At 60.4% G+C, this 19,092-nt stretch overlaps 1 protein-coding gene across 1 annotated transcript; it reads left to right on the forward strand.

Moving 5' to 3' along the window:
* Window positions 1-386: 386 nt before the first annotated feature.
* Window positions 387-17,402, forward strand: LOC138359864 (uncharacterized). Its single transcript, XM_069319622.1, has 5 exons — window positions 387-417; window positions 1,475-1,711; window positions 13,677-14,312; window positions 15,024-15,353; window positions 17,197-17,402. Exons 1-5 carry the CDS (start codon window positions 387-389, stop codon window positions 17,400-17,402), a joined length of 1,440 nt encoding a protein of 479 aa, XP_069175723.1.
* The last annotated feature ends 1,690 nt before the right edge of the window (window positions 17,403-19,092 follow it).

Below are 19,092 nucleotides of genomic sequence, written 5' to 3' on the forward strand. Positions count from 1 at the left end.
GCAACATCAACACCAGCAACAGCACCAGCACCAGCTGCAAAAGCAGCACCAGCACCAGCACTAGCAGCACCAGCACCAACACCAGCAGCACTATCATCACCAGCACCAGTACCAGCACCAGCAGCTCCACTAGCACCAGCACCAGCAGCACCAGCACCAGCAGCACCAGTATCACCAGCACTAGCAGCACCAGCAGCGCCAGCAGCAGCACCAGCAGCACCAGCACCAGCACCAGCAGCACCAGCAACAGCACCAGTACCAGCAGCACCAGCAGCAGCACCAACAACCCCAGCACCATCACCAACAGTAGCACTAGCACCATCACCAGCACAAGCAACACCAGCACCAGCACCACCACCAGCAGCACCAGCACCAGCACCAGCACCATGACCAGCTGTAGCACAAACACCAGCACCAGTACCAGCATCAGCAACAGCATCAGCACTAGCCGCACCAGCCGCACCAGCACCAACACCATCAGCACCAGCACCAGCAGCACCAGCACAAGCAGCATAAGCACCAGCACCAGCACCAGTCGCACCAGCACAAGCAGTAGAACCAGCACCAGCACCAGCAGCACCAGCACCAGCACCAGCCGCACCAGCAGCCACTCCAGCAGCCGCACCAGCACCAGCAGCACCAGAAGAAGCAGCACCAGCACCAGAACCAGCTGCAGGACCTGCAGCACCAGCACCAACACCAGCAGCACCAGCACCAGTACCAGCAGCATCATCACCACCAGCACCAGCTCCAGCACCCGCAGCACCAGCACAAGCAGCACCATCACCAGCACCCACAGTAACCAGCAGCACCAGCACCAGCAGCTCCAGCATCACCAGCACCAGCATCACCAGCACCAGCAGCACCAGCACCAGAAGCAGCACCAGCACCAGCACCAGCAGCACCAGCACCAGAAGCAGCACCAGCTGCATCAGCAGCACCAGCACGAGCAGCATCAGCACAAGCAGCACCATCATCAGCAGCACTAGCAGCGGCACAAGCAGCACCAGCACCACCTGCACCAGCACCACCACCACCACCACCACCAGCACCACCAGCACCAGCACCAGCAGCACCAGCACAATCACCAGCTGTAAGACAAACACCAGCACCAGCAGCACCAGCACCAGCAGCCCCAGCACCAGCAGCCCCAGCTGTAACACAAACACCAGCACCAGCAGCACCAGCACCAGCACCTGGAGCCCCAGCACTAAGAGAAGCACCAGCACTACCAGCAGCACCAGCACCACCAGCACCAGCACCAGTAACAGCAGCCCCATCACCACCACCAGCACCAACAGCACCAGCACCACCAGCACTACCAGCACCAGTTGCACCAGCACCACCAGCAGTACCAGCACCACCAGCACCAGCACCAACAGCAACACAAGCAACACCAGCACCTCCAGCACCAGCTCCAGCACCAGCAGCAGCACCAGCAGCACCAGCACTAGCAACAGCCATACACCAGCAGCACCAGCACTAGCAGCAGCCATACACCAGCAGCCATACACCAGCAGCAGCACCATCAGCTCCAGCAACAGCACCAGCACCAGAGCACCAAAAGCAGCAGCACCAGCTCCAGCACCAGCAGCAGCACCAGCAGCACCAGCACTAGCAGCAGCCATACACCAGCAGCCATACACCAGCAGCAGCAACATCAACACCAGCAACAGCACCAGAACCAGCAGCAAAAGCAGCACCAGCACCAGCACTAGCAGCACCAGCACCAACACCAGCAGCACCATCATCACCAGTACCAGTACCAACACCAGTACCAGCACCAGCAGCTCCACCAGCACCTGCACCAGCAGCGCCAGCCCCGACAGCACCAGCATCACCAGCACTAGCAGCAACAGCACCAGCAGCGCCAGCAGCAGCACCAGCAGGACCAGCAGCACCAGCATCACCAGCAACAGCACCAGTACCAGCAGCACCACCAGCACCATTACCAGCAGTAGCACTAGCACCATCACCAGGACCAGCAGCACCATCACCAGCAGTAGCACTAGCACCATCACCAGCACAAGCAACACCAGCACCAGCATCAGCACAAGCACCACCAGCACCATTACCAGCACCAGCTCCAGCACCAGCAGCACCAGCACAAGCACTAGCAACAGCAGCACCACCTGCACCAGCACAAGCAGCACCAGCACCAGCAGCACCAGCACCAGCAGCACTAGCAGCTTCACCAGCAGCACCAACAGCACCTGCACCAGCTGCACCAGCAGCACCAGGAGCACCTGCACCAGCTGCACCAGCAGCAACACCAGCACCAGCAGCACCATCAACAGCACCAGTACCAGCACCAGCAGCACAACCAACACCAGCTGCACAACCAGCACCAGCACCAGCACAAGCAGCACCAGCACCAGTAACAGCAGCCCCATCACCACCACCAGCACCATCAACACCAGCACCACCAGCACCACCAGCACCAGTAGCACCAGCACCACCAGCAGTACCAGCACCACCAGCACCAGCACCAACAGCAGCACAAGCAACACCAGCACCTCCAGCACCAGCTCCAGCACCAGCAGCAGCACCAGCAGCACCAGCACTAGCAGCAGCCATACACAAGCAGCCATACACCAGCAGCAGCACCATCAGCACCAGCAACAGCACCAGCACCAGCACCAGGAGTACCAAAAGCAGCAGCACCAGCTCCAGCACCAGCAGCAGCATCAGCAGCACCAGCACTAGCAGCAGCCATACACCAGCAGCCATACACCAGCAGCAGCAACATCAACACCAGCAACAGCACCAGCACCAGCTGCAAAAGCAGCACCAGCACCAGCACTAACAGCACCAGCACCAACACCAGCAGCACTATCATCATCAGCACCAGTACCAGCACCAGCAGCTCCACCAGCACCAGCACCAGCAGCACCAGCACCAGCAGCACCAGTATCACCAGCACTAGCAGCACCAGCACCAGCAGTGCCAGCAGCAGCACCAGCAGCACCAGCACCAGCACCAGCAGCACCAGCAACAGCACCAGTACCAGCAGCACCAGCAGCAGCACCAACAACCCCAGCACCATCACCAACAACCCCAGCACCATCACCAACAGTAGCACTAGCACCATCACCAGCACAAGCAACACCAGCACCAGCACCACCACCAGCAGCACCAGCACCAGCACCAGCACCATGACCAGCTGTAGCACAAACACCAGCACCAGTACCAGCATCAGCAACAGCATCAGCACTAGCCGCACCAGCCGCACCAGCACCAACACCATCAGCACCAGCACCAGCAGCACCAGCACAAGCAGCATAAGCACCAGCACCAGCACCAGCCGCACCAGCACAAGCAGTAGCACCAGCACCAGCACCAGCAGCACCAGCACCAGCACCAGCCGCACCAGCAGCCACTCCAGCAGCCGCACCAGCACCAGCAGCACCAGAAGAAGCAGCACCAGCACCAGAACCAGCTGCAGGACCTGCAGCACCAGCTCCAACACCAGCAGCACCAGCACCAGTACCAGCAGCATCATCACCACCAGCACCAGCTCCAGCACCCGCAGCACCAGCACAAGCAGCACCATCACCAGCACCCACAGTAACCAGCAGCACCAGCACCAGCACCAGCAGCTCCAGCATCACCAGCACCAGCATCACCAGCACCAGCAGCACCAGCACCAGAAGCAGCACCAGCACCAGCACCAGCAGCACCAGCACCAGAAGCAGCACCAGCTGCATCAGCAGCACCAGCACGAGCAGCATCAGCACAAGCAGCACCATCATCAGCAGCACTAGCAGCGGCACAAGCAGCACCAGCACCACCTGCACCAGCACCACCACCACCACCACCACCAGCACCACCAGCACCAGCACCAGCAGCACCAGCACAATCACCAGCTGTAAGACAAACACCAGCACCAGCAGCACCAGCACCAGCAGCCCCAGCACCAGCAGCCCCAGCTGTAACACAAACACCAGCACCAGCAGCACCAGCACCAGCACCTGGAGCCCCAGCACTAAGAGAAGCACCAGCACTACCAGCAGCACCAGCACCACCAGCACCAGCACCAGTAACAGCAGCCCCATCACCACCACCAGCACCAACAGCACCAGCACCACCAGCACCACCAGCACCAGTAGCACCAGCACCACCAGCAGTACCAGCACCACCAGCACCAGCACCAACAGCAACACAAGCAACACCAGCACCTCCAGCACCAGCTCCAGCACCAGCAGCAGCACCAGCAGCACCAGCACTAGCAACAGCCATACACCAGCAGGACCAGCACTAGCAGCAGCCATACACCAGCAGCCATACACCAGCAGCAGCACCATCAGCACCAGCAACAGCACCAGCACCAGGAGCACCAAAAGCAGCAGCACCAGCTCCAGCACCAGCAGCAGCACCAGCAGCACCAGCACTAGCAGCAGCCATACACCAGCAGCCATACACCAGCAGCAGCAACATCAACACCAGCAACAGCACCAGCACCAGCAGCAAAAGCAGCACCAGCACCAGCACTAGCAGCACCAGCACCAACACCAGCAGCAACATCAACACCAGCACCAGTACCAGCACCAGCAGCTCCACCAGCACCAGCACCAGCAGCACCAGCACCAGCAGCACCAGCATCACCAGCACTAGCACCACCAGCACCAGCAGCGCCAGCAGCAGCACCAGCAGCACCAGCACCAGCACCAGCAGCACCAGCAACAGCACCAGTACCAGCAGCACCAGCAGCAGCACCAACAACCCCAGCACCATCACCAACAGTAGCACTAGCACCATCACCAGCACAAGCAACACCAGCACCAGCACAAGCACCACCAGCACCATCATTAGCAGTAGCATCAGCACCAATACCAGCACCAATACCAGCACCAGAAGCACCACCTGCACCAGCACAAGCAGCACCAGCACCAGCAGCACCAGCACCAGCACCAGCAGCACTAGCAGCTGCACCAGCAGCACCAGCAACATCAGCAGCACCTGCACCAGCTGCACCAGCAGCAACAACAGCACCAGCACCAGTAACAGCAGCACCATCACCAGCACCCGCAGCACCAGCACCAGCAGCACCAGCACCAGCAGCACCAGCAACAGCACAAGTACCAACAGCACTAGCCTCAGCACTAGCACCAGCACCAGCTTAAGCAACACCAGCACCAGCACCAGAAGCACCAGCACCAGCACAGCACCATCACCAGCTGTAGCACCAGCACCAGCAACAGCAGCACCAGCACCAATACCAGCACCAGCAGCACCACCCTGCACCAGCACCAGTACCAGTTGCACCAGCAGCAGCAGCACCAGCACCAGTAGCATTAGCAGCAACACCAGCACCAGTAGCATTAGCAGCAACACCAGCATCAGCACCAGCAGCACCAACACCAGCACCAGCACCATCACCTGCAATAGCACCAGCACCAGTACCAGCGGCACCAGCACCACCAGCACCACCAGCACCAGCACCAGCAACAGCAGCACCAGCACCAGTACCAGCACCAGTAGCACCAGCAGTCCAAGCACCAGCACCAGCAGCACCAGCACCAGCACCAGCACCAGCAGTCCAAGCACCAGCACCAGCAGCAGCACCAGCAACACCAGCACCAGCAGCACCATCAGCAGCAACCGCACCAGCACCAGCAGCACCAACAGCAGCAGCACCAGCTCTAACACTAGCACCAGCAGCACCAGCAGTACCAGCACCAGCACCAGCAGCACAAGCTCGAGCAGCACCAGCAGGCGCACCAGCACCAGCAGCACCAGCAGGCGCACCAGCACCTGCAGGGCCAGAATATGCAGTACGAGCACCAGCAGCACCTGAAGATGCAGCACCAGCCTCAACACCAGCACCAGCAGCACCAGCACCAGCACCACTAGCACCAGCAGCATCAGCGCCAGCAGCACCAGCATCAGCAGCACTAACAGCGGAACCAGCAGCACCAACAGTAGCACCAGCACCACCTGCACCAGCACCACCTGCACCAGCACCAGCAGCACCACCAGCACCAGCACCAGCACAATCACCAGCTGTAACACAAACACCAGCACAATCACCAGCTGTAACACAAACACCAGCACAAGCAGCACCAGCACCAGCACCAGTACCAGCACCACCATCACCACCAGTACCAGTACCAGCACCAGTACCAGCACCAGTACCAGCACCAGCAGCTCCACCAGCACCTGCACCAGCAGCGCCTGCCCCGACAGCACCAGCATCACCAGCACTAGCGGCAACAGCACCAGCAGCGCCAGCAGCAGCACCAGCAGGACCAGCAGCACCAGCAGCACCAGCAACAGCACCAGTACCAGCAGCACCACCTGCACCATTACCAGCAGTAGCACTAGCACCATCACCAGCACCACCAGCACCATCACCAGCAGTAGCACTAGCACCATCACCAGCACAAGCAACACCAGCACCAGCACCAGCTCCAGCACCACCAGCACCATTACCAGCACCAGCTCCATCACCAGCAGCACCAGCACAAGCACTAGCAACAGCAGCACCACCTGCACCAGCACAAGCAGCACCAGCACCAGCAGCACCAGCACCAGCACCAGCAGCACTAGCAGCTTCACCAGCAGCACCAACAGCACCTGCACCAGCTGCACCAGCAGCACCAGCAGCACCTGCACCAGCTGCACCAGCAGCAACACCAGCAAAAGCAGCACCATCAACAGCACCAGTACCAGCACCAGCACCAGCAGCACAACCAACACCAGCAGCACAACCAGCACCAGCACCACCACCAGCACCAGCACAAGCAGCACCAGTAACTGCAGCCCCATCACCACCACCAGCACCAACAACACCAGCACCACCAGCACCAGTAGCACCAGCACCACCAGCAGTACCAGCACCACCAGCACCAGCACCAACAGCAGCACCAGCACCAGCACCTCCAGCACCAGCTCCAGCACCAGCAGCCATACACCAGCAGCAGCACCATCAGCACCAGCAACAGCACCAGCACCAGCACCAGGAGCACCAAAAGCAGCAGCACCAGCTCCAGCACCAGCAGCAGCATCAGCAGCACCAGCACTAGCAGCAGCCATACACCAGCAGCCATACACCAGCAGCAGCAACATCAACACCATCAACAGCACCAGCAGCAAAAGCAGCACCAGCACTAGCAGCACCAGCACCAACACCAACAGCACCATCATCACCAGCACCAGTACCAGCACCAGCAGCTCCACCAGCACCAGCAGCAGCAGCACCAGCACCAGCAGCACCAGTATCATCAGTACTAGCAGCACCAGCACCAGCAGCGCCAGCAGCAGCACCAGCAGCACCAGCACCAGCAGCACCAGCAACAGCACCAGTACCAGCAGCACCAGCAGCAGCACCAACAACCCCAGCACCATCACCAACAGTAGCACTAGCACCATCACCAGCACAAGCAACACCAGCACCAGCACAAGCACCACCAGCACCATCATTAGCAGTAGCATCAGCACCAGAAACAGCCGTACCAGCACCGATACCAGCACCAGTAGCACCACCTGCACCAGCACAAGCAGCACCAGCACCAGCAGCACCAGCACCAGCAGCACTAGCAGCTGCACCAGCAGCACCAGCAACATCAGCAGCACCTGCACCAGCTGCACCAGCAGCAACACCAGCACCAGCACCATCACCAGTAACAGCAGCACCATCACCAGCACCCGCAGCACCAGCACCAGCAGCACTAGCACCAGCACCAGCACCAGCTTAAGCAACACCAGCACCAGCACCAGAAGCACCAGCACCAGCACAGCACCATCACCAGCTGTAGCACCAGCACCAGCAACAGCAGCACCAATACCAGCACCAGCAGCACCTCCCTGCACCAGCACCAGCACCAGTTGCACCAGCAGCAGCAGCACCAGCACCAGTAGCATTAGCAGCAACACCAGCACCAGTAGCATTAGCAGCAACACCAGCATCAGCACCAGCAGCACCAACACCAGCACCAGCACCAGTACCAGCAGCACCAGCAGCACCAGCACCACCAGCACCAGCACCAGTACCAGCACCAGTAGCACCAGCAGTCCAAGCACCAGCACCAGCAGCACCAGCACCAGCACCAGCAGCACCAGCACCAGCACCAGCAGCACCAGCAGTCCAAGCACGAGCACCAGCAGCAGCACCAGCAACACCAGCACCAGCAGCACCACCAGCAGCAACCGCACCAGCACCAGCAGCACCAACAGCAGCAGCACCAGCTCTAACACCAGCACCAGCAGCACCAGCAGTACCAGCCCCAGCACCAGCAGCACAAGCTCCAGCAGCACCAGCAGGCGCACCAGCACCAGCAGAGCCAGAATATGCAGCACGAGCACCAGCAGCACCTGAAGATGCAGCACCAGCATCAGCAGCACCAGCCTCAACACCAGCACCAGCAGCACCAGCACCAGCACCACTAGCACCAGCAGCATCAGCGCCAGCAGCACCAGCATCAGCAGCACTAACAGCGGAACCAGCAGCACCAACAGTAGCACCAGCACCACCTGCACCAGCACCAGCAGCACCACCAGCACCAGCACCAGCACAATCACCAGCTGTAACACAAACACCAGCACAAGCAGCACCAGCACCAGCACCAGTACCAGCAGCACCATCACCACCAGTACCAGTACCAGCACCAGTACCAGCACCAGCAGCTCCACCAGCACCTGCATTAGCTGCACCAGCAGCAACACCAGCACCAGCAGCACCATCAACAGCACCAGTACCAGCACCAGCACCAGCAGCACAACCAGCACCAGCAGCACAACCAGCACCAGCACCACCACCAGCACCAGCACAAGCAGCACCAGCACCAGCACCCGCAGCACCAGCACCAGCAGCACCAGTAACAGCACCAGTACCAACAGCACCAGTCTCAGCACTAGCACCAGCACCACCACCAGCACCAGCATAAGCAACACCAGCACCAGCACCAGCAACACCAGCACCAGCTCAACACCATCACCAGCAGTAGCACCAGCACCAGCAACAGCAGCACCAGCACCAGTTCCAGCACCAGCAGGACCACCCTGCACCAGCACCAGCACAAGCAGCACCAGCACCAGCACCAGCAGCACCAGCACTTGCAGCACTAGCAGCTCCACCACCAGCACAAGCAGCAGCAGCACCAGCACCAGCAGCATTATCAGCCACATTAGCACCAGCACCAGCACTAGCTCCAGCAGCACCAACACCAGCACCAGCAGCACTAGCACCTGCAGCAACAGCAGCACCAGTAGCACGAGCACCAGCTGCACCAGCCCCTGCAGCATCACTAGCAGCAGCAGCGGAACCAGCAGCACCAACAGTAGCACCAGCACCACCAGCACCAGCTCCAGCATCAGCAATATGGAGCACCAGCACCAACACCATCAGCACCAGCACCAGCAGCACCAGCTCCAGCAGCACCAGAATATGCATCACTAGCACCAACATCAGCAGCACCAGTAGCACCAGCACCAGCAGCAACACAAGCAGATTAAGCACCAGCACCAGCAGCACTAGCACTAGCACCAGCAGCACCAGCACCAGCACTAGCAGCACCAGCAGCAACAGCACCAGCACCAGCAGCACAAGCTCCAGCAGCACCAGCAGGCGCACCAGCACCAGCAGCACCAGCAGGCGCACTAGCACCAGCAGGCGCACCAGCACCAGCAGGGCCAGAATATGCAGCACGAGCACCAGCAGCACCTGAAGATGCAGCACCAGCCTCAACACCAGCAGCACCATCACCAGCACCATCACCAGCAGCACCAGCAACAGCAACAGCACCACCAACACCAGCACCAGCAGCATCAGCACCAGCACCACTAGCACCAGCAGCATCAGCGCCTGCAGCACCAGCATCAGCAGCACTAGCAGCGGAACAAGCAGCACCAACACTAGCACCAGCACCACCAGCACCAGCACAACCAGCACCAGCACCAGCAACAACAACAGCACAAGCAACACCAGCACCAGCATCAGCACCAGCATCAGCACCAGCAGCACCAGCACCAGCACCTGTACAATCACCAGCTGTAACACAAACACCAGCACAAGCAGCACCAGCACCAGCAGCTCCACCAGCACCTGCACCAGCAGCGCCAGCACCGACAGCACCAGCATCACCCGCACTAGCAGCAACAGCACCAGCAGCGCCAGCAGCAGCACCAGCACCAGCACCAGCAGCACCAGCAACAGCACCAGTACCAGCAGCACCAGCACCAACAACACCTGCACCAGCACCAGTAGCACCAGCACCACCAACAGCAGCACAGCACCAGCACCAGCAGTACCACCAGTACCAGCACAAGCAGCACCAGCACCTGCACCCGCAGCACCAGCACAATCAGCACCAGTAACTGCACTAGTACCAACAGCACCAGTCTCAGCACTAGCACCAGCACCAGCACCAGCATAAGCAACACCAGCACCAGCACCAGCAGCACCTATACCAGCACAACACCATCACCAGCAGTAGCACCAGCACCAGCAACAGCAGCACCAGCACCAATTCCAGCACCAGCAGGACCACCCTGCACCAGCACCAGCACAAGCAGCACCAGCACCAGCAGCACGAGCACCTGCAGCACTAGCAGCTCCACCAGCAGCACTAGCACCAGAAGCATTATCAGCCACACCAGCACCAGCACCAGCAGCACCAACACCAGCACCAGCAGCACTAGCACCTGCAGCAACAGCAGCACCAGCACAAGCAGCACCAGCCCCTGCAGCAGCACTAGCATCAGCACCACCAGCAATAGCACCAGCACCAGGAGCACCAGCAACAGTAACACCAGCAGCCGCACCAGCACCAGCACAAGCAGCACCATCAACCGTACCAGCACCAGCAGCACCAGAATAAGCATCACTTGCACCAACATCAGCAGCACCAGTAGCACCAGCACCAGCAGCAACGCAAGCAGCTTAAGCATCAGCACCAGCAGCACTAGCACTAACACCAGCAGCACCAGCATCAGCACCAGCACTATCACCATCAGTAGCAACAGCACCAGCACCAGCAGCACCAGCACCAGAAGCCGCACCAGCTGCATTAGCAGCGCCAGCACTAGCAGCACAAGCAGCAACAGCAGCACCAGTAGCACCAGCTCCAGCAGCACTAGTACCACCAGCAACAGCAGCACCTACACCAGCAGCACCAGCAGCACCAGCATCAGCACCAGCACTATCACCAGCAGTAGCAACAGCACCAGCACCAGCAGCACCAGCACCAGAAGAAGCACCAGCTGCATCAGCAGCACCAGCAGCACAAGCAGCAACAGCAGCACCAGTACCACCAGCAACAGCAGCACCAACACCAGCAGCACCAGCACCAGCAGCACCAACAGCCGCACCAGCAGCACCAGCACCAGCAGCAATAGCAACAGCACCAGCACCACCAGCAGCAGCAGCACCAGCACCAGCAGCATTAGCAGCCACATCAGCACCAGCACCACCAACACCAGCACCAGCACCAGCGCCATCACCTGCATTAGCACCAGCACCAGCACCAGATACACTAGCACCAGAAGCAGCACTAGCACCTATAGCAACAGATGCACCAGTAGCACCAGCAGCAGCAGCACCAGCCCCTGCAGTAGCACCAGCAGCAGCAGCACCAGCCCCTGCAGTAGCACCACAGCAACAGCACCAGCACCAGCAGAACCAGCACCAGCCGCTCCTGCAGCCACACCAGCACTAGCAGTGCCAGAAGATGCAGCACCAGCACCAGCGGAACATGCAGCTTCAGCATCAGTAACACCAGCATCAGCACCAGCAGCACCATGACCAGCACCATGACTAGCAGCACCAGCAACAGCAGCAGCACCAACAGCACCAGCACCAGCAGCACTAGAACCACCAGCACCAGCAGCACCACCAGCACCAGCACTAGCAGCACCGGCACCAGCAGCAACTAGCAGCGGAACCAGCAGCACCAGCAGAAGCACCAGCACCACCGGCACCAGCAGCACCAACACCAGCACCACCAGCACCACCTGCACCAACAGCAGCTCAAGCAACACCAGCACCAGCACCAGCCCCAGCACCACCACCAGCAGCACCAGCACCATGACCGGCTGTAGCACAAACACCAGCACCAGCAGCACCAGCAGCACCAGCAGCACAAGCAGCATAAGCACCAGCACCAGCAGCACGAGCACCTGCAGCACTAGCAGCTCCACCAGCAGCACTAGCACCAGAAGCATTATCAGCCACACCAGCACCAGCACCAGCAGCACCAACACCAGCACCAGCAGCACTAGCACCTGCAGCAACAGCAGCACCAGAAGCACCAGCACAAGCAGCACCAGCCCCTGCAGCAGCACTAGCATCAGCACCACCAGCAATAGCACCAGCACCAGGAGCACCAGCAACAGTAACACCAGCAGCCGCACCAGCACCAGCACAAGCAGCACCATCAACCGTACCAGCACCAGCAGCACCAGAATAAGCATCACTTGCACCAACATCAGCAGCACCAGTAGCACCAGCACCAGCAGCAACACAAGCAGCTTAAGCATCAGCACCAGCAGCACTAGCACTAACACCAGTAGCACCAGCATCAGCACCAGCACTATCACCATCAGTAGCAACAGCACCAGCACCAGCAGCACCAGCACCAGAAGCAGCACCAGCTGCATTAGCAACGCCAGCACTAGCAGCACAAGCAGCAACAGCAGCACCAGTAGCACCAGTTCCAGCAGCACTAGTACCACCAGCAACAGCAGCACCAACACCAGCAGCACCAGCACCAGCAGCACCAGCATCAGCACCAGCACTATCACCAGCAGTAGCAACAGCACCAGCACCAGCAGCACCAGCACCAGAAGCAGCACCAGCTGCATCAGCAGCACCAGCAGCACAAGCAGCAACAGCAGCACCAGTACCACCAGCAACAGCAGCACCAACACCAGCAGCACCAGCACCAGCAGCACCAACAGCCGCACCAGCAGCACCAGCACCAGCAGCAATAGCAACAGCACCAGCACCACCAGCAGCACCTGCAGCAGCAGCAGCACCAGCACCAGCAGCATTAGCAGCCACATCAGCACCAGCACCACCAACACCAGCACCAGCACCAGCGCCATCACCTGCATTAGCACCAGCACCAGCACCAGCAACACTAGCACCAGAAGCAGCACCAGCAGCACTAGCACCTATAGCAACAGATGCACCAGTAGCACCAGCAGCAGCAGCACCAGCCCCTGCAGTAGCACCAGCAGCAGCAGCACCAGCCCCTGCAGTAGCACCACAGCAGCAGCACCAGCACCAGCAGAACCAGCACCAGCCGCTCCTGCAGCCACACCAGCACTAGCAGTGCCAGAAGATGCAGCACCAGCACCAGCGGAACATGCAGCTTCAGCATCAGTAACACCAGCATCAGCACCAGCAGCACCATGACCAGCACCATGACTAGCAGCACCAGCAACAGCAGCAGCACCAACAGCACCAGCACCAGCAGCACCAGCACGAGAACCAGCAGCACTAGAACCACCAGCACCAGCAGCACCACCAGCACCAGCTCAAGCAGCACCAGCATCAGCGCCAGCGGCCCCAGCACTAGCAGCACCGGCACCAGCAGCAACTAGCAGCGGAACCAGCAGCACCAGCAGAAGCACCAGCACCACCGGCACCAGCAGCACCAACACCAGCACCACCAGCACCACCTGCACCAACAGCAGCTCAAGCAACACCAGCACCAGCACCAGCCCCAGCACCACCACCAGCAGCACCAGCACCATGACCGGCTGTAGCACAAACACCAGCACCAGCAGCACCAGCAGCACCAGCAGCACAAGCAGCATAAGCACCAGCACCAGCAGCACGAGCACCTGCAGCACTAGCAGCTCCACCAGCAGCACTAGCACCAGAAGCATTATCAGCCACACCAGCACCAGCACCAGCAGCACTAGCACCTGCAGCAACAGCAGCACCAGAAGCACCAGCACAAGCAGCACCAGCCCCTGCAGCAGCACTAGCATCAGCACCACCAGCAATAGCACCAGCACCAGGAGCACCAGCAACAGTAACACCAGCAGCCGCACCAGCACCAGCACAAGCAGCACCATCAACCGAACCAGCACCAGCAGCACCAGAATAAGCATCACTTGCACCAACATCAGCAGCACCAGTAGCACCAGCACCAGCAGCAACACAAGCAGCTTAAGCATCAGCACCAGCAGCACTAGCACTAACACCAGTAGTACCAGCATCAGCACCAGCACTATCACCATCAGTAGCAACAGCACCAGCACCAGCAGCACCAGCACCAGAAGCAGCACCAGCTGCATTAGCAACGCCAGCACTAGCAGCACAAGCAGCAACAGCAGCACCAGTAGCACCAGTTCCAGCAGCACTAGTACCACCAGCAACAGCAGCACCAACACCAGCAGCACCAGCACCAGCAGCACCAGCATCAGCACCAGCACTATCACCAGCAGTAGCAACAGCACCAGCACCAGCAGCACCAGCACCAGAAGCAGCACCAGCTGCATCAGCAGCACCAGCAGCACAAGCAGCAACAGCAGCACCAGTACCACCAGCAACAGCAGCACCAACACCAGCAGCACCAGCACCAGCAGCACCAACAGCCGCACCAGCAGCACCAGCACCAGCAGCAATAGCAACAGCACCAGCACCACCAGCAGCACCAGCAGCAGCAGCAGCACCAGCACCAGCAGCATTAGCAGCCACATCAGCACCAGCACCACCAACACCAGCACCAGCACCAGCGCCATCACCTGCATTAGCACCAGCACCAGCACCAGCAACACTAGCACCAGAAGCAGCACCAGCAGCACTAGCACCTATAGCAACAGATGCACCAGTAGCACCAGCAGCAGCAGCACCAGCCCCTGCAGTAGCACCAGCAGCAGCAGCACCAGCCCCTGCAGTAGCACCACAGCAGCAGCACCAGCACCAGCAGAACCAGCACCAGCCGCTCCTGCAGCCACACCAGCACTAGCAGTGCCAGAAGATGCAGCACCAGCACCAGCGGAACATGCAGCTTCAGCATCAGCAACACCAGCATCAGCACCAGCAGCACCATGACCAGCACCATGACTAGCAGCACCAGCAACAGCAGCAGCACCAACAGCACCAGCACCAGCAGCACCAGCACGAGAACCAGCAGCACTAGAACCACCAGCACCAGCAGCACCACCAGCACCAGCTCAAGCAGCACCAGCATCAGCGCCAGCGGCCCCAGCACTAGCAGCACCGGCACCAGCAGCAACTAGCAGCGGAACCAGCAGCACCAGCAGAAGCACCAGCACCACCGGCACCAGCAGCACCAACACCAGCACCACCAGCACCACCTGCACCAACAGCAGCTCAAGCAACACCAGCACCAGCACCAGCCCCAGCACCACCACCAGCAGCACCAGCACCATGACCGGCTGTAGCACAAACACCAGCACCAGCAGCACCAGCAGCACCAGCAGCACAAGCAGCATAAGCACCAGCCCCAGCAGCACCAGCTCTAGCAGCACCAGCACCAGCACCAGCAGCACCAGTTCCAGCAGCAGCACCAGTTCCAGCAGCAGCACCAGCAGCACCAGCAATAGCAGCACCAGCACCAGCACTAGCAGCACCAGCACCAGCAGCACCAGCACCAGAACCAGCAGAAGCACCAGCACCAGCAGCACCAGCATCACGAGTACCAGCTGCACCAGCACAAGCAGCGCCAGGAGCAGCACAAGCAACCAGCACCTGCAGCACCAACAACGGCACCAGCATCAGCAGCACTATCACCAGCACCAGCACTATCACCAGCAGCACCAGAAGAAGCAGCACCAGCATCAGCACCAGAACCAGCAGCAGGACCTGCAGCACCAGCACCTGGCCCTGCAGCACCAGCAGCACCAACACCAGCAGCAACAGCACCAGTACCAGCAGCATCATCACCACCAGCACCAGCTCCAGCATCCGCAGCACCAGCACAAGCAGCACCATCACCAGCACCCACAGTAACCAGGAGCACCAGCACCAGAAGCTCACGCATCACCAGCACCAGGAGCACCAGCAACAGTAACACCAGCAGCCGCACAAGCACCAGCACCAACAGCACCAGAATATGCAGCACCAGCACCAACACCATCAGCACCAGCACCAGCAGCACCAGCACCAGCACTAGCACCAGCAGCACCAGCACCAGCAGCACCAGCACCAGCACCAGCAGCACCATCAACCGTACCAGCACCAGCAGCACCAGAATAAGCATCACTAGCACCAACATCAGCAGCACCAGTAGCACCAGCACCAGCAGCAACACAAGCAGCTTAAGCACTAGCACCAGCAGCACTAGCACTAGCACCAGCAGCACCAGCACCAGCAGCACCAGCACCAGCACTATTACCATCAGTAGCAACAGCACCAGCACCAGCAGCACCTGCACCAGAAACAGCACCAGCACTAGCCGCACTAGCAGCAACAGCAGCACCAGTAGCACCAGCTCCAGCAGCACCAGTACCACCAGCAGCAGCAGCACCAACACCAGCACCAGCAGCACCAGCACCAGCAGCACCAGCACCAGCACCAACAGCACCAGCACCACCAGCACCAGCAGCACCAGCACCAGCAGCACCAGCAACAGCACCAGCACCAGCAGCACCAGCCCTGCACCAGCACTATCACTAACACCACCAGCACCATCACCAGCAGTAGCACAAGCACCAGAACCAGCAGCACCATCACCATCTTCAGCAGTAGCACCAGCACCAGCACCAACATCAGCAGCACCAGCAGTACCAGCACCAGCACCAGCAGGAAAACACCAGCAGCACCAGCAGGCGCACCAGCACCAACAGCGCCAGAATATGCAGCACCAGCACCAGCAACACCAGAAGATGCAGCACCAGCATCAGCAGCACCAGCCTCAGCACCAGCAGCACCATCACCAGCACCACCAGCAACAGCAGCAGCACCACCAGCATCAGCACCAGCACCACCATCAGCACCAGCACCAACAGCCCTACCAGCACCCCCAGCACCAGTACCAACAGCAGCACAAACAACACCAGCACCAGCAGCACCAGCTCCAGCACCAGCAGCAGCACCAGTACCTGCACCAGCAGCACTAGCACCAGCACCAGCAGCACCAGCAGCATCAGCGCCAGCAGCACCAGCACCTACAGCACGAGCAGCTCCACCAGCAGCACCAGCAGCAGCAGCAGCACCAGCACCAGCAGCATTAGCAGCCACATCAGCACCAACACCAGCACCAGCACCATCACCTGCATTAGCACCAGCACCAGCATCAGCAACACCAGCAACAGAAGCAGCACCAGCAGCACTAGCACCTATAGCAACAGCTGCACCAGTAGCACCAGCAGCACCAGCACCAGCAGAACCAGCACCAGCCGCTCCTGCAGCCGCACCAGCACCAGCAGTGCCAGAAGATGCAGCACCAGCACCAGCAGCACCAGCATCAGCACCAGCAGCACCATGACCAGCACCACCAGCACCCGCACCACCAGCACCAGCACCAGCAGCACCAGCACGAGAACCAGCAGCACTATAACCAGCAGCACAAGCAGCACCACCAGCACCAGCTTAAGCAGCATCAGCACCAGTGGCACCAGCACTAGCAGCATCAGCACCAGCAGCACCGGCACTTGCAGCAACTAACAGCGGAACCAGCAGCACCAGCAGAAGCACCAGCACCACCGGCACCAGCAGCACCAACACCAGCACCACCAGCACCACCTGCACCAGCACCAACAGCAGCTCAAGCAACACCAGCACCAGCACCAGCCCCAGCAGCACCAGCACCATGACCAGCTGTAGCACAAGCAGCATAAGCACCAGCCCCAGTAGCACCAGCTCTAGCAGCACCAGCACCAGCACCAGCAGCACCAGTTCCAGCAGCAGCACCAGCAATAGCAGCACCAGCACCAGCAATAGCAGCAGCACCAGCACCAGCAGCACCAGCATCACGAGTACCAGCAGCACCAGCACAAGCAGCGCCAGGAGCAGCACAAGCAACCAGCACCTTCGGCACCAACAACGGCACCAGCATCAGCAGCACTATCACCAGCACCAGCACTATCACCAGCACCACCATCACCAGCAGTAGCACCAGGACCAGCACCAGAACCAGCAGCAGGACCTGCAGCACCAGCAGCACCAACACCAGCAGCACCAGCACCAGCACCAGCAGCACCAGCCGCACCAGCAGCCGCCCCAGCAGCCGCACCAGCATCAGCAGCACCAGAAGAAGCAGCACCAGCATCAGCACCAGAACCAGCAGCAGGACCTGCAGCACCAGCACCTGGCCCTGCAGCACCAGCAGCACCAACACCAGCAGCAACAGCACCAGTACCAGCAGCATCATCACCACCAGCACCAGCTCCAGCATCCGCAGCACCAGCACAAGCAGCACCATCACCAGCACCCACAGTAACCAGGAGCACCAGCACCAGAAGCTCACGCATCACCAGCACCAGGAGCACCAGCAACAGTAACACCAGCAGCCGCACAAGCACCAGCACCAACAGCACCAGAATATGCAGCACCAGCACCAACACCATCAGCACCAGCACCAGCAGCACCAGCACCAGCACTAGCACCAGCAGCACCAGCACCAGCAGCACCAGCACCAGCACCAGCAGCACCATCAACCGTACCAGCACCAGCAGCACCAGAATAAGCATCACTAGCACCAACATCAGCAGCACCAGTAGCACCAGCACCAGCAGCAACACAAGCAGCTTAAGCACTAGCACCAGCAGCACTAGCACTAGCACCAGCAGCACCAGCACCAGCAGCACCAGCACCAGCACTATCACCATCAGTAGCAACAGCACCAGCACCAGCAGCACCTGCACCAGAAACAGCACCAGCACTAGCCGCACTAGCAGCAACAGCAGCACCAGTAGCACCAGCTCCAGCAGCACCAGTACCACCAGCAGCAGCAGCACCAACACCAGCACCAGCAGCACCAGCACCAGCAGCACCAGCACCAGCACCAACAGCACCAGCACCACCAGCACCAGCAGCACCAGCACCAGCAGCACCAGCAACAGCACCAGCACCAGCAGCACCAGCCCTGCACCAGCACTATCACTAACACCACCAGCACCATCACCAGCAGTAGCACAAGCACCAGAACCAGCAGCACCATCACCATCTTCAGCAGT

Source organism: Procambarus clarkii, chromosome 1 (genome assembly GCF_040958095.1).
Source record: "Procambarus clarkii isolate CNS0578487 chromosome 1, FALCON_Pclarkii_2.0, whole genome shotgun sequence".
NCBI classification, from domain to species: domain Eukaryota; kingdom Metazoa; phylum Arthropoda; class Malacostraca; order Decapoda; family Cambaridae; genus Procambarus; species Procambarus clarkii.